The 14,926-nt window shown below is 34.8% G+C and overlaps 1 protein-coding gene across 2 annotated transcripts in view; it reads right to left on the reverse strand.

The window, feature by feature from the left end:
- LOC127626006 (ephrin type-A receptor 8-like) overlaps nt 1-14,926 on the reverse strand; it is a 155,734-nt gene that overhangs the window by 69,771 nt on the left and 71,037 nt on the right. For both annotated transcript variants that reach the window (XM_052101506.1, XM_052101505.1), the window contains exon 3: nt 1,636-2,299. In XM_052101506.1, coding sequence (XP_051957466.1) covers nt 1,636-2,299 — 664 coding nt within the window. The remainder of the gene's footprint in view (nt 1-1,635; nt 2,300-14,926) is intronic.

The raw sequence follows: 14,926 nt of genomic DNA on the forward strand, positions 1-14,926 counted from the left end.
CTTGAATAGGTGCAATTTTAGGGCATTTCTATCTTTATAATGTGTAAGTCTTTATTTGGAAAATGTTATTAACTACAAAAGGTCACATGATGACTTAAATTTAATCAAGAGTGGCCCTCCCAGAAGAAATAATAAATACACATGTTGAGAGTGCACAGTGTCAATCACCCAAACATGAAACACCATCACAGTAACACATGTGACATAACAGCAATATAATAGACAATAAGCTACATACAATATAACACAGAACACCCAAATGTACATAACTGATAAAAAAAAATAAGATACAACTATTTCCTTTAAAATATAATGAAATGTGGTAGGTCACGCAGGGACTTCTGGGAAAGCTTGATTATAATTTTTCACTGTAATTTCAACAACAGTTCATGTATTCTCTTGTTAAACTTAATACATTTTTACCATTAATTATACATAAAATAATACTTTTTACATGCATTTACACATTTCATTTTGCTTACATATGAACTAAATTCTCTCTTAGCTAATGCTGTTACAGGGGACCTTCTAACTTGAGACATTACGAAAATAATAATTTTACAAATGTAATTTTAGCTTTAGTTTTTCATCTATATCATATATATATATACTATTTTCTTCTTTTTTGGAGCTTGACAGATGTCGCAGGTGTATATATTCTGTGGGGGATGGGTGGTGGGGGGGTTAAAGCTTTGTTCAATGTTCAAGCCAAATGTACTCCCTTAGATGTCACTATGAACTGTAATTTAATGGAAAATAAATGCGTAAAGAAAAAATTATTAAAATCCATTTTGTGTTCTATGAAAAGAGCACACAGGATTGAAATTATATAATGGTGAGTAAATAATTGCAAGACTTATATTTTTGGTTAAACTAATGCTTGCTTACTTTAAGAGTAGTAAGTGATTTTTTTCTTTTTATGAGGGGGCCACAGTGTCTAAGAGCAGCCCAGTTAGAGTGCTGGTTTGTCCCTGAGCTGTGCGTGACTAGAGGAGGGCGAGTTCACCGTGATAATTAGCACAGTGACCCAGTTTAAACAGCAAAAGCCTGAATCTGTGGCTCAGACACTTAACCTTTACTGACTCACACAGACAGAGGCAGTGCTTTAGAAAGGAGCCAGAAAGGAAATGGATTGCCGTGAGTGCTATTAGCCACAGATCGAGCAGAAAATTACCTGACAAACTATGAGTATTTGTGACGGTTTGAGTAATATGCTCGACACAGAACATTTCAGTACTGGCAACAAGAGGGAAATTGAATTAATAGCAATTCTACAGCATTTCACAGTCATGTATCCATTGAAACATACAGTAGCTGCTAATGGCCATGCAATGAGAGCTTTGGAAATGAACTAGTAAACAGAAAGAAAAAAACAAATAGTCCTTCTTTTATATGGTTTATCACAGATTCATGGTTAATTCCTTTAAATGAGTGAACGAGCAACAATTGAAAATGCTTATTGAGATGGAAAAAATAATTTTGGGGAAGATAAAAAGAGGTAGATAGATAGATTTATTTACTATCATAATAATGATCTTAATTTAGTTAAATTAGCAGTGTCACTATTTTTAGTTAGATAATCCCTAACACTGCACAATTCAGCTTTTAAGAAATTAGTCAAACTTTTCCACTCACCAATACAGCTATCTCTATGTTCCTCAAACCCGGCACTACACACACATCGCCCAATAGGCACAAGCCACTCCCCCTCTGCGCTGCAGTACATCTTGGGCGTGTCTCTTTCTTCTGCATGGTCCACACACTGACCTCTGACCTCCACGAGTGAGGACGAATCCGCCCCTGTTACCACATCCGTGAAGACGGCAAGATTCCGTGCCATGCCCGTGCAACGTTTAAAGTAAACTCGCACCGACACTATAGCGATGCAAGCTCCGATATCCTGGAAAGCCAAGTAGAAGCCTCGTTTGCTAAGTGGCCCCACGCCACGAATTTCAGTGTTAAGTTTGAGTCTTCGCACACCTAGGTCCACGTTTGTGAAACTTTCGTCAGCCGCGATGGTGTCAATTTTGGAAAACTGACTCTCCCAGATGCTCGTGCCAATATCACGGTCAGTCTCGTAGTAGTAGAGGTTAAAGGTCTCCTTGCAGGTGCCGAGTACGCCTGGCATGCTGTTGCAGTCACGCAGCGTGAATTTAATCTCGATGTAGATACGGCGGGCGCCGTCTCGCTGGATCCAGTTGGTTCGGAGCCAGTTGTTTTGGCTCAGGCTCATGACATTGCACACCTGGTACGTATGGATGGGAGTGAAATACTCATCCATTTCGTTGATTGCGTCCCACTGCCAAAGAGAAACAGAGAATGAGAGAGCTGATATTATATGGAAAATGGGTCCATTTTAAAAGAATACAAAATCATAAAAGTTTAGAACAACATAAGGGTGAGAATTTTATGCATGTGCAAAATCTGAATATTGCAAAACAATTTGCAAATAAAGCAGCATTTCCATCCCATGTTTATGAGAGAAATTGGTTGAAATTGGTGCAAAATAGAAATGAAAATGGAAGTTGAAGCCAGTTCTGGAAGGTAATAGTAGACAACAATTGTGATGACAGACTTGGGCATTTCAGAATAACCAGGGGCCTGTACCACGAAGCTAGTTAAACAAACTCAGGGTTACAGGATTGGTTTCGATTTGACAAAACCAAACCAATCCAATCACGCTTAATTGGTACCATGATGCTGCTCATTAACTTTGTCAATTCAAATTTGATCCTTAAAATGTGTTCATATGTGCATGCACTAGAATGAGTGACGTTTCCAATGAACAGCCAATCATGTAAAACATGGAGAGAAAGAGAGAGACAGAGAGCGATTCACTTCTCGCAAAGGAGTCAGTGGGATTTACCTCTCCCCTGAATGCTGATCATTATGAAAATTTTAATAATTAATTTTTTTTTAATATTTACAAAATTAAACAAAACAATTTAAATGAGAAACAGCTGATATGTGTAAGTACATTCCTAAATGTTCACAACAAGTACATAGGCTTATTATTTTTAAAAGCTTAAAAACTATATGTTAAAAAATATATAAAATGTTATATTCAAGCTTAATGAAATGTAATACTATTACATATTTATATACAGTAGGCTACTTTAGCATAATTAAAAGTTAGCACTCGGAATATTAAATAATTGGTTTGCAAAAATAAGGCATATTTGTAATTTTTTTAAAGTCACATTTTGTGGACTGCTTATATTAAACAAAGTGAAATACAGTATGTTCATCTCTAATCCTTAAAATAATGGGTTTGGGTGGCATTCATCCCCTTTCAATAGCCATCTTGCTGAGTGATTAATATTTAAATATTTTTAAACAGATAATTATTGGCAGGTATTGCATTAATCCATCTTACTAGCTGTTTTATAGACAGCCAAATATTCCAAGTATAATATGTTTATATTTTTATAGATATTTTTTATTTTATGGCTAGATTAAGTAAATTAAATCAATTATAATGTATTTTAATAAAATACTCCATCTGCTGAAAATCTATATTTAGACTCTCAGATAAGTAATTTATCATTGATTCATCAAGTCTATTTTTGGATTTCTAAAAAAAAAAATTGTAAAGTATAAACTTGATTGACCCACCTGAGGGTCCATAGGGGGTCAATATATCGCAAAATAAGTTTACGCTTAAAATGATAAAATCCACAGATACATGAGTCAGACATATATGGTATCACTTGAGAGCTTAGAATCTGAATCTTTCATAGATAACCATTACTTCTGCATTTATGTTACATAACAGAACAAAATAAGGGCTGAAAACATCCACGTCGCAAATAGGCGCCACCTATAGGTAATGTGGTAGAAATATTAATATAAATATAAAAGTCTTTCACTTAAATAGACAAGTCATATTTCAAATGAAAGCTAACCTTCTCAGAAATGAGACTGTATAGTTTATTTTATTGCCCTAATATCACAGTTCAAAATATTTTCAAAAGAATCACAACGTGAAATATGATTTCTGTAAAATGATTTCTGAGCCGATCAGTGCAACTGTAAGCCACAAGTAGCCAAAAATCTGCTTTTACACAGTTTTCTACAAAATTTGACATTTTCTACTTATTTGTGATCTTGCTTGGGTGAATAATTCAATGTTATATCTGAGATGTCCAGAACAAAATATGCAGTCCAGCAGGAAAAGCATGCAAAAAAAACACTTAGCAGAACATTTTTAAATGTGATAAAATTATTGTTATTATATCCCTGCAAAGCGAATAATATTGATTTTCTATTGACAACTAGATTGAGCTTCTTGTCCACTCAGAGGCCGAGATATTCGATGAAACAATAGGGGTGGTGCATGAACTGAAAATTAGACTTAATGTCTATGGACGAGCACATCTGTGAGGGCTGAAATGCGTTAGAGCATCGCCTACATTTCAGATCTGCATTTTGTCATGGAAGGTAATAGAGGAAAACTTCTGCTGCCATATAGTGGCATAAAATGCTCACAAAGTTAGGACAAAAACAAAACTTTTTACATTTTCTGTTCATAATAAGACACAATATTGTTTATGACTAATTTGAGTCTTTTTTATTTGGAGGGTTTTCTGAAAAAATTATACCAGCTTTTTGCAAAAAGTCCACAGTATGTGTGAATGGTGAGCTTTAAAATTTGAGTGTTAAAAATTGCAACATGAGCAACATTTAAGATGCTATGCAATTAAACTATCCAGTGATATTCTCTGAGCAAATTATGTATTCACATGGCTTGCTGAGGAAAAGTCACATAACTATATTACTATTTAAATTCTATAGGAATACATATTGATAATGTGTTACATCATAGTTTATGAGCTTGAATTCTTTTTGAATTTAATTTTGTTTTGTTTTGTTTTTTAATGAGCATTTTACAGATTTAATTTGTATCTTGGTGGTTTCATCCAGTATTTTCAAATATGTGGATGGAAATCCAGCTAATGATGACTTTTAAGGTGAACTATCCCTTTAAGGATAGATCCCTTTAAGGATAGGAGCTTCTGTTACAAACACATCTTCAATGCCACAGAGATCTTATTTGTGGATTTACATATTTGTAGAATTAAGATTCTTATAAAACAGACAACATATTGCTACTCATTCTTTAAAACATTTACATCTTGCATTGCATTTCTGTGCTGAGATTAATTTCATATTGTGATGAATGTGGCATGTGTTTCCCAACTAACAGAATAACTCATTATTCATAGACCATTTTTGTGCAATTTAAGCAGTTTCTTATGCAATGCAAATATTACGGGTTGCAAATTAATTTTAAGATTCATATATTGAGCTCGAAGAAAAAATTGGAAATGCTCATCTGTGTGAATGTGCAAAACTGATAAAGCATGTCATTGTTTTCCTTGAATGGTGACTGAGGCTAACATTCCAACTAACATCTACTTTTACTAACTTACATCTGCATGAATGAAAGTCATACAGGTTTGGAACAAAATTTGAATCAGAGCACAAGCAAGAAAACCTGTTTAGAGGGAAAATGTACAGACAATACATTGTGTGTAGGCCCAATCTGATAGTGCTGATGTCTCAGTCAAGCTGTCTGTGGGCAATTAGCTCTTCTCTATCGGCTCGCTCATGAAATAGTAAAGAGGGCGAGTTGAAGGCAAGCTGTACTTTGAAAGACCTCGCGCCCAACTGGGGTAGATCCTCATGAGGAGGGAGCCGCTACGTGCCGCCACACAGCGGGTCTTTCATCTCTCCAAGCCAAGTGCTCACACCAAGCTCTACAGATGGCACAGACGTACACCGCGTTTGAGTGCTGAATATTCCAATACAATTTCTATTGTAAGGAATTAGCTTTAATAAGTAAATTATGATTAATTCACTTATTTGAGTTATATTATTCTCAAGGCTTATCGAAAATAATATTACACATATTTAGGTACAACTTTGAAATTAAATCTTTTAAAAACATGGATGTATTATTTATCAAAATATACCACAGTCAAATTACCTTTGAAAACAGAAAAACTTTATTGCCTATTTTAAACATAAATCTGTTCTAATACATCCAACATGAAACAGGTTTATGAGTAGTGGCAGAATGTTAAGTAAATGATCAATACAGAGAAAATTAATTTTATGGAGTCTGTTGACAATGCCTTAAGAACCATTTATCATTCTTTGAGTCTAAATCGATTTGCAATCAGATTATCCAAAGTATTTAACTAATACACCAGCACTTTGAGCAAAAGTCTGGAGATGTACTTGCATGTCGTTGCGTTTCCTTGCATTGTGTTTCTTGTGTTGATTGGTTCTTTGGCTCTTTGTCGAAATTTCATTCCGTCATTGTCTTGGACTCTGTTATGATCGTGAATAGTTATTATCTGTATAGCTGATAAAGTGGGCTTTGAAGCAAGGCCTTCTGCAAGGAAGCATCTCGACTCCCGTTGGGTGTGTGAACCATAGAGCAAAGAGTGAGAGACTTCCTCTGGACTTTTGTGTCCCAAGTTTTCCTTGGACTCTACATGGCATGGACGATTAGGAAGAAGCAAGAGAACCGGAGAGAGGAGACCAAGCAACAGTTCCAAGAGAGTGTTGCAAGAGAGAAGAATTCAAGAGAGTTCATTCTTGGTAGGAAAGATTTCAACTGAAATTGGCTGCACCCAAAGGTGCCCTGAGCCAATTAGAAGTGGCTTTTCAGAGTCACATGGTCGACTGGTCTATCCATTTCAAAGTTTCTTTACAATCCTTTGTGTGGAGGATTCTTACAACTTCCCATGCAAAATAGTGCATGTTTAATCATGAACGTTTATATCTTGGATACAACTGACTATATCAAAGATGAATTAACATAAACGTTCCTGAAATGCAGAAAGAAATTCAACGATATTAAACATGAGGTTTTTTTATCCAGAATGTTACAATCCTTAGTAAAAATGACTTAAATAACATAAGATTAAAGATTATAATCATCGATTTGTCAGTTATAAGTGATTAAAAATCCCTACACATATTTTAAAAGGTACATCGCTATAATCTTTCATTTGTCAGTTATAAAAGTGATCACAGGTCATAAAGTCATTTTCAGAATTGCCTAGCTAGGCTATATATTTATACATTGAGGGTCAATGTGGTCTTTGCTGAAGGAGGGACCCTAGCTATATAGTATATACAGACCAAAATATCATAAAGACCAAGAACACTCAAGCAATTCCCACTAAATCTATGAACTGGCCAACAAGAAAAGGGAAGGAAAAAAACAAATTTATGAACAGTAATCAGATATTAAAAGTTTTAGCCCATCTAAGCACACATGAAGAGCAGTGCAAGAGGTAACACTAGAATTCAGTTCCTACTGGCCTTGGGTAGATCGCCTCCCCTGAATACATTACAGGCACGGAGGGCCTAATTGAAAAGGAAAATGCTGACCTCAGAGATGCCTCGAGCTTGGCCACAGTAAACTTGGCCTCTGCTCACACGTAGATCTTCCAAGGCATGCCCTTCCCATGGGAGAGCTACAAAAAGCCCATTGCTGTAATTTAAATGTTTGATTCGAGCGTACACTATAACAAGCCACCTACATTAAGTTTTTATCAGTTAAATTGAATTTGTCCTTGCTCTAATGATTAGAGCATTAGAAAATCTAACGCTCTGAACAAATGTAATACCTTTTATTAGTGCTTTTGAAGCATATTTAGGTTGGCTCGAGGGGTGTGAGCAATTTGGTTAGTCTCTTCATAAGCTTCCCGATAAAAGTCTGGGTTTTGTTTGAACTATATCACATAATAGACTATCTGTGAAGAAAACTATTGAAATAAATCAAAGTGATGGTATTTTTGGGAGGCACAAAGTAAATCCTTTTGTTCAGGTATTGAAACGCCTTTGTATGTAAATGGATCTGATCTCTGATTTCTGATACTCCAATCATTTTAGGCAATATTTGATCCTGCAAATGGGCTGGTTTGAGTATTTCTGTAACTTCTGATCTCCTGGGATTTTCACACACAACAGTCTCTAGAGTTTTCTCAGAATGGTGCCAAAAACAATAAAACATCCATTGAGTGGCAGTTCTGCAGACGGAAGTGCCTTGTTGATGAGAGAGGTAAATGGAGAATGGCCAGACTGGTTCACTCTGAGAGAAAGGTTGCGGGAACTCAGATGACCACTCTGTACAATTGTAGTGAACAGAATAACATCTCAGAATGCACAACATGTCTAACCTTGAGGCGAATGGGCTACAACAGCCGAAGTCCATCTTGAGTTCCCAAAGGCTCACCAAAACTTGACAATTAAAGACTGTAAAAACATAGCCTGGTCAGATGAATCTCAGTTTCTGCTGAGGTACACCGATGGTAGGCCCACTGCAGCCTCAGCTTTCTGTTCTTGGCTGAAAGAGTGGAACCCGATGTGGTCTTTTGCTGTTGTAGCCCATCTGCCTCAAGGTTCAACGTGTTGTGCATTCTGAGTTGTAATAAAACTATGAATTGTTCTACCATCTGAGCAATTCAAGCTTGAGGTAGGCTTACATGTAACATTGTGTTTTTACAAGCCACATCAGCAAGGGGCATTCAGCGTGCCTCAACAAACCTCACAAGCAGTGCAGCCACAGAATAAGAGCCGGTCACACAAGATGATTTCTTGACAGCTGGATGAAGCACAACAGAAAACAGGTGCCTTAAGATGTGATTTTAAAAGTTTCAACTAATTTAAACTTGACACAGGCTCAGAAAAAGGGCAGCACCTTGACATCTTCATCATGTTCCTCAAACCATTGCCGATTTTTTTTATATATATATATATATATATATATATATATATATATATATATATATATATATATATTTGTATGCAGAATGGCAGGGTGCATTATCCTGCTGAAAGGGGCTACAGCCATCAGGGAATATCATTGTCATGAAGGGGTGTTCCTGGTCTGCAACGGTGTTTAGGTTTTACATTTAATTTTACATCCACATGAATAGCCAGACCCAGTGTTTTCCAGCAGAATATTGCCCAAAGCATCACACTCCCTCCACCATCATGTTGTCTTTGCATTGTGCATTCTGGTGCCATCACTTTCCCAGGTAAATGGCACGAACGCACTCGGCCATCCATGGCGACCATGTAACCTTTTACCACTGCTCTAAGGTTCAGTTCCGACACTCACTTGCCTATTGTAGGTGCTTTGACGGTGGACAAGATTCATCAAGGGCACTCTGACCAGTCAGTGGCTATGCAGCTCAATACACAGCAGGGTGCAATGCACTGTGTGTTGTGTCACATTCCTCCCGTAACTATCATTAAAATGTTCTATGACTTGTGCCTCAGTAGACCTTCTGTTCATTCGGATCACATGGGATAACCTTCGTTGTCCTTGTGCATCGATGAGCCTTGGTCACCCAAAACCTGTTGCCAGTTTGTGATTTGTACCTTCTCGGACCACCGTCAGTATTTACTCACCACTGCTGACTGGGAGCACCCCACAAGCCTTGCCATTTCAGAGATATGACCCAGTCGTCTGGCCATAACAATTTGGCCCTTGTAAAAGTCACTCAAGTCTTTACTCCTGCCCATTTCTCCTGCATTTAACACATTGACTTCGAGAACTGATTGTTTGCTTACCATCTAATCTTCCCAGACCTTGACACGTGGCTTTGTTAGGAGATGATCAATATTATTTGCTTCACCTGTGAGTGGTCATATTGTTTTGGCTCATCAGTGTATTTCAATCTGAATATCTGAATTAAATATATATTTAAATGATAATTTCTGTTACATGTGTTTGGGGAACTTTATCAGCAAATATTGATATGGGATTAATTACAATTAATTCGATTAAATATTTGGAAATTTATGTAATTACTTTGATTAAATTTGTTAATCCATTGATAGCCCTGATTAAAATAGCAATTATTCATTTTTAATTATTTAAGTAAATAAAACCTGTGTGAAAAAAAGAATGCAATCCTGATTGGTGATGCTAGTGGTGCAGAATTTACACACTTCACTTTTAAATATTTAATATAGGCTTACCTACAGTAAGTACAAATAATGACAGATGCCAACATTGACCGATACAGGGTTTGTATCTGAACACTTTGATATGGATCCTCATCACAGCTGACATGTAATTGTAAAGTAATTTTAGTGAGCAAAATAGGCAACATATTATACATTTATATCATGTATCATGCATTTATATTTAAGGTAATGTATATATATTAGGGCTGTCAATCGATAAACATTTTTAATAAAATTAATTACACGGTGTCCCGATTAATTAATCGCAATTAATCACATATGCAAATATTTGCTGAGAAAGCCCCTCATATAAAAATAATTCATTATATAATGATGAAATAATTATACATAGTTATCTTTAAATATTTATATATATATATATATATATATATATATATATATATATATATATATATATATAGTAAAATAACAAATATTCAGATAATTAAAATGCATTACATTATTGTGGCAGAAGAGTTAATCATTAATAAGACAATACAAAAAGTGACTTTAGAATACAATGTATTGTTTACTACCATATTATTGATCATAAGTCAGTCATTGTCACACAGTTCACAGCAATCCATTTCACAAGTGAATTTGTCAATCAGTTTGAGATTTATTATGAGGGCTTGTTTAAGGACCCGTCAATTTCAACAAGCATCAGACATGCTTTTGTAGCATCTCGGGTGCATTGCGTCATAAACATAAAATGTTTAGGTCACTGTGTCAAGTTAAATATTGTTTAATACTTAGAACACATCTTGAAATCCCTTAGTTGGAATTTGCGCTCCATGAAGTGTTTTGAACGCAAGAACGTAACGCATGTTTGTGTTGTGCTGCCTGCTGAAGGGTTGTTTTGTTCACTGTATAAACTGCGTGTTGCCCATACAGCTGAAGTTTCACTTACTGACCTCTGGAGTAAACAGGTGGTACTAGAACAGCTTGCATTTCTCAGGAATCTTCCTTATTGCGGTCCGGGGGCATTGCAATTAATTGCATAAATAAATAAAAAAAACGTTATTTTTAACAAATTTAATCACACTGAATTAACGCGTTAAATCGACAGCCCTAATATATATATATATATATATATATATATATATATATATATATATATATATATATATATATATATATATATATTAATTATTAAAATCAAATGCACCCCAAGAGTCATTCATGGAAGATGTCACTGAAATGTTTTTATTAGTTTACACTTTCTCAAAGCATTTGCAATAAGGAGGTATGCAAAAAAATTCACGACACAAAATTACTAAGGAATAATTTTTTGGTAGTGTCATGTCATGTTTTCCTTTAACTCAGATTTTAGCACAGTGTGAAAAGTTAAACACAGCTCCAAAAAACCTGGCAGAGAAAAGTTTTGTATCAATTCTTGGTGATCTAATTTCAGATTAGTGACTTGGATGAGAAAATCCTTTGAAAAAAAGCAACACAGAACAACTGCTGATCTTAAAGTGGCATTGACACAACCATGCAGCATCAAACCAGACTATTAATCTTGGAAATATTCCCACCCTGTTTCACTCAAGAAAGACATCTTGATTTGATTTGAATTGAATTCTCCTCCTGCTGATCGTAATACCGGCTTTGACAGCGATAACCTTTTTGGAATCTATGTGTTAATTGTGTATGTCGACCACCAGCTAGCACACAGTGTTGTGCTTCATCCAGAGCTGTGTGAGGTTAAAACATCTGTCATCTAGTCTTGATATATTCTGTGCGTCGAAGTATTGAGGCAAATAAATGAAGAGTCTAGATAATGTCAAAAGGCTTTAAATGTATAAATAACGATATATAATACAAAAGGGCAATCAAAAAATAAAGTTACATTTTAGCTTAAGCAATATGACTAAAAGTGGTCTAAATAAAACCACCTACAACAACCTAGAAACTGCCTAAAAATGCCCTAGCAACCACACATAACATAGTAGCAATATTCCTACCAATGAATGCTATGAAAGAGCAATTACATTTTCCTCTGAGGAGACATCTTCACTGGCCACTAATATACTGCTGCTGTGCAAATAGATCATCATGACACCAAATGTCTACCAACCTTTTGGGCCCTGCGAAATATTTGCTCAAGACCTTTGTGGTTCCTTTGTTGTACACTTTAGAGGATATGAAATATCAGTATTTATTCAAGTGCCTGTGGTCCTGAGCAGGGAGAGGAGAAGAGAAAACATCCTGCTCTATTTAATAAGGTGACGCTGTTCGAGGTAGATAAGTAGGAGTTCTTTTTTTCTTGATGTAATTACTGCAAAAGTTACTGAGAAGCATTAAATGTCAGCTATCAGAACTTAACAGACTTGTGTTGTGAAATTATATAATATATTTTGACAGGCAAGGATGAAACTTCTGAACACTTCCCATGTTGTTATACTGTAAATATAATATTATGATTCTCATATCATTTTGTTTTTCTGTAAAACTGTGCAAAAGTCTTAACATAAGCACATAAGATGTTTCACAAAAGCATTTGTCAGGACGGTTATTTAAATAGGAAAATATAAGGAAATATAGTATATAATTTATAATAGGAAATATACATGTTAGACTCCCAAACATTACTTTTGCTAATAGAAAAGATGAACAGAAGAACAGGGAGCCCTGCAATAGATGTCATGACCCCCCACAGAGCCCCCCACTGAACATCAAGCTTGGAACGTCCTAAATGCCAACAACCCATAAAAACTGTAGGAGATCTGATGCTGTTTGAAGGCAAAGGTGCTCACAGCAAATATTGATTTAGTTTGTTTATGTTTACTGGACATCAACTGATAAATGAAAACTATTTATGACATTATTTTTGAAGACATCCTCACTATGCAACATTTTCCCCAAATGCCTAAAACAGCTGCACAGTACTGTGTGTAGTATATATATATATATAATGTAATTATATAATACTGTGGAAGTTAACACCTTAACGCAAAATTCATTTAACAACGTTAATTATTTTTTTACCCCGTTAACAAAACACTTTCAATAAACCGTAGTTCATGAGAAGCGAGTCAATTCGCTTGGTGGGAGACATTATGCTGCTAAGCATTTTATCATTGTAGCACAGCAGTAGAACATGCCCGCAAAGAACAGATAAAACTCCTAACATTGTAACATGATTGTAACATGATTGCACTGCGTGTCCTTGAATAACATATAACATGTGAGTAAAGGCAGACGGTGGAGTTTCTTTTCTCCCTCTCTATATATATGTTCATATAATAATATTACATTTTTACACAATATTTTCAATTAATTTTGTTGTATTCATATTATATATTTACTCTTTTGAATGTTTGTACATATTTTCTTCAAAAAGACTATCTTCAAAAACCACTTTTAACCATAATGTAATATATTAAGCTCAAAACATTTCTTATTTTAAATTTTTGTTTGATAATGATGGTCAAATTTATCTCAATGTAAAAATTAACTTTTTATGTTTAAACAATTTCTTATTCTAATAAATAAAAAAATAAAAAAAGTAAAATGTATTTACTTTTAATGCAATTAGATTGTCATGACACCAAAAGTCTACTAACCATATTTTACAAATTATGAGTATCTCAATTTTAAAGTTTCTTTGTTTTAAGTTTGAAAATAAAACAATTAAAAATGACCATTTATTTTCTTTTAATGCGATAAAATTATCGTGACATCAAAAGTCTACCAAACATTGAACCCTACGAAATATTTGTAGAAGTTGCAGTGAATTACATATTAATATGATATCATTTATAAAAAAAATTAAGAATATTTTTACATAAAATCTTCAAAAAATATTTAACTTTAAAAATATTTTACAAATTATGAGTATCTCAATGTAAATGTTAATTTTAAGTTTTTTTTTTATTTAAAGTTTTAAATTAAAATCTTGAATATGATGGTCAAATAAAAAAATAAAAAATCTTTACTTTTAATGCAATAAGATTGTCATTACACCAAAAGTCTACTAACCTTTGGACCTTATGAAATACTTACAGAAGTTGTAATAAATTACACATTAATATGATATAATTGTTTTGAAAAATTTGACATAGTATCTTCAAGACATTTTAACATATTTTTTCTTAATAATATTTTACAATTTGTTATTTATAAATGTAAATGTTTCTTAGTTTAAAAAAATGTCATATTTTAATGTTTAGCTTGAATATTATGGTCATTTTTTAAAAGTAACATTTATTCACATGACACCAGAATTTTACCAACCTTTGGACTCTATGAAATATTTGCGAAAGTTGTAATAAATCACATCTTCATATTTCAAATCAAAAGTTTCTTTTTCATTTGTTTGAAAAACAGTCACTTTTTACTTAAAATGTTCATTTATTTACTTTTAATGCTTTGAGTTTGTTGTTACTGCTCCGCAACTCAGGGTGTTTTCTCAGCCCATTGCAAATGACCTTGATATGAATACAGCATGATGCAATTATTGCATGTTTGTGACAGTAAAACACTCCAGCCCATTTCCCCTGAACTCCATTCAGGTGCTGCAGCCACCCGTAAACTAATGCTGTGCCTCCATGCAACAGCGCAGAGTGACAGAGTGACACATTTGATGGTAACAGGGGAGTGGGCAGACATCTGGATACATCCATATCATCTCACTCCATTTGTCATAGTCCCTGCCTATCTTATCACTCCGATCGATTGTGGTGGGTGGGTGATAGGGCGAGAGGGGTTGGAAAGAAGGTGGGTGTCAATAGACATGTCACCATGACTATTGATAGGCACATAATGAAGTCATCGGACAGCAGCTGTCACAGCCTGAGTGATTTGCAGTAATGACAGCCTATGGTGACTGAAGCCCTGCAGGAATGTGCAGAAGGCTGAGATGTCTGCCAGGGGTGAGCCTGGGGTCACCCGTCTGTCTGCCAAACAGAATTGGATAGTAAAAAGC

The sequence above is a fragment of the Xyrauchen texanus genome, chromosome 32, assembly GCF_025860055.1.
Source record: "Xyrauchen texanus isolate HMW12.3.18 chromosome 32, RBS_HiC_50CHRs, whole genome shotgun sequence".
Classification (NCBI taxonomy): Eukaryota; Metazoa; Chordata; class Actinopteri; order Cypriniformes; family Catostomidae; genus Xyrauchen; species Xyrauchen texanus.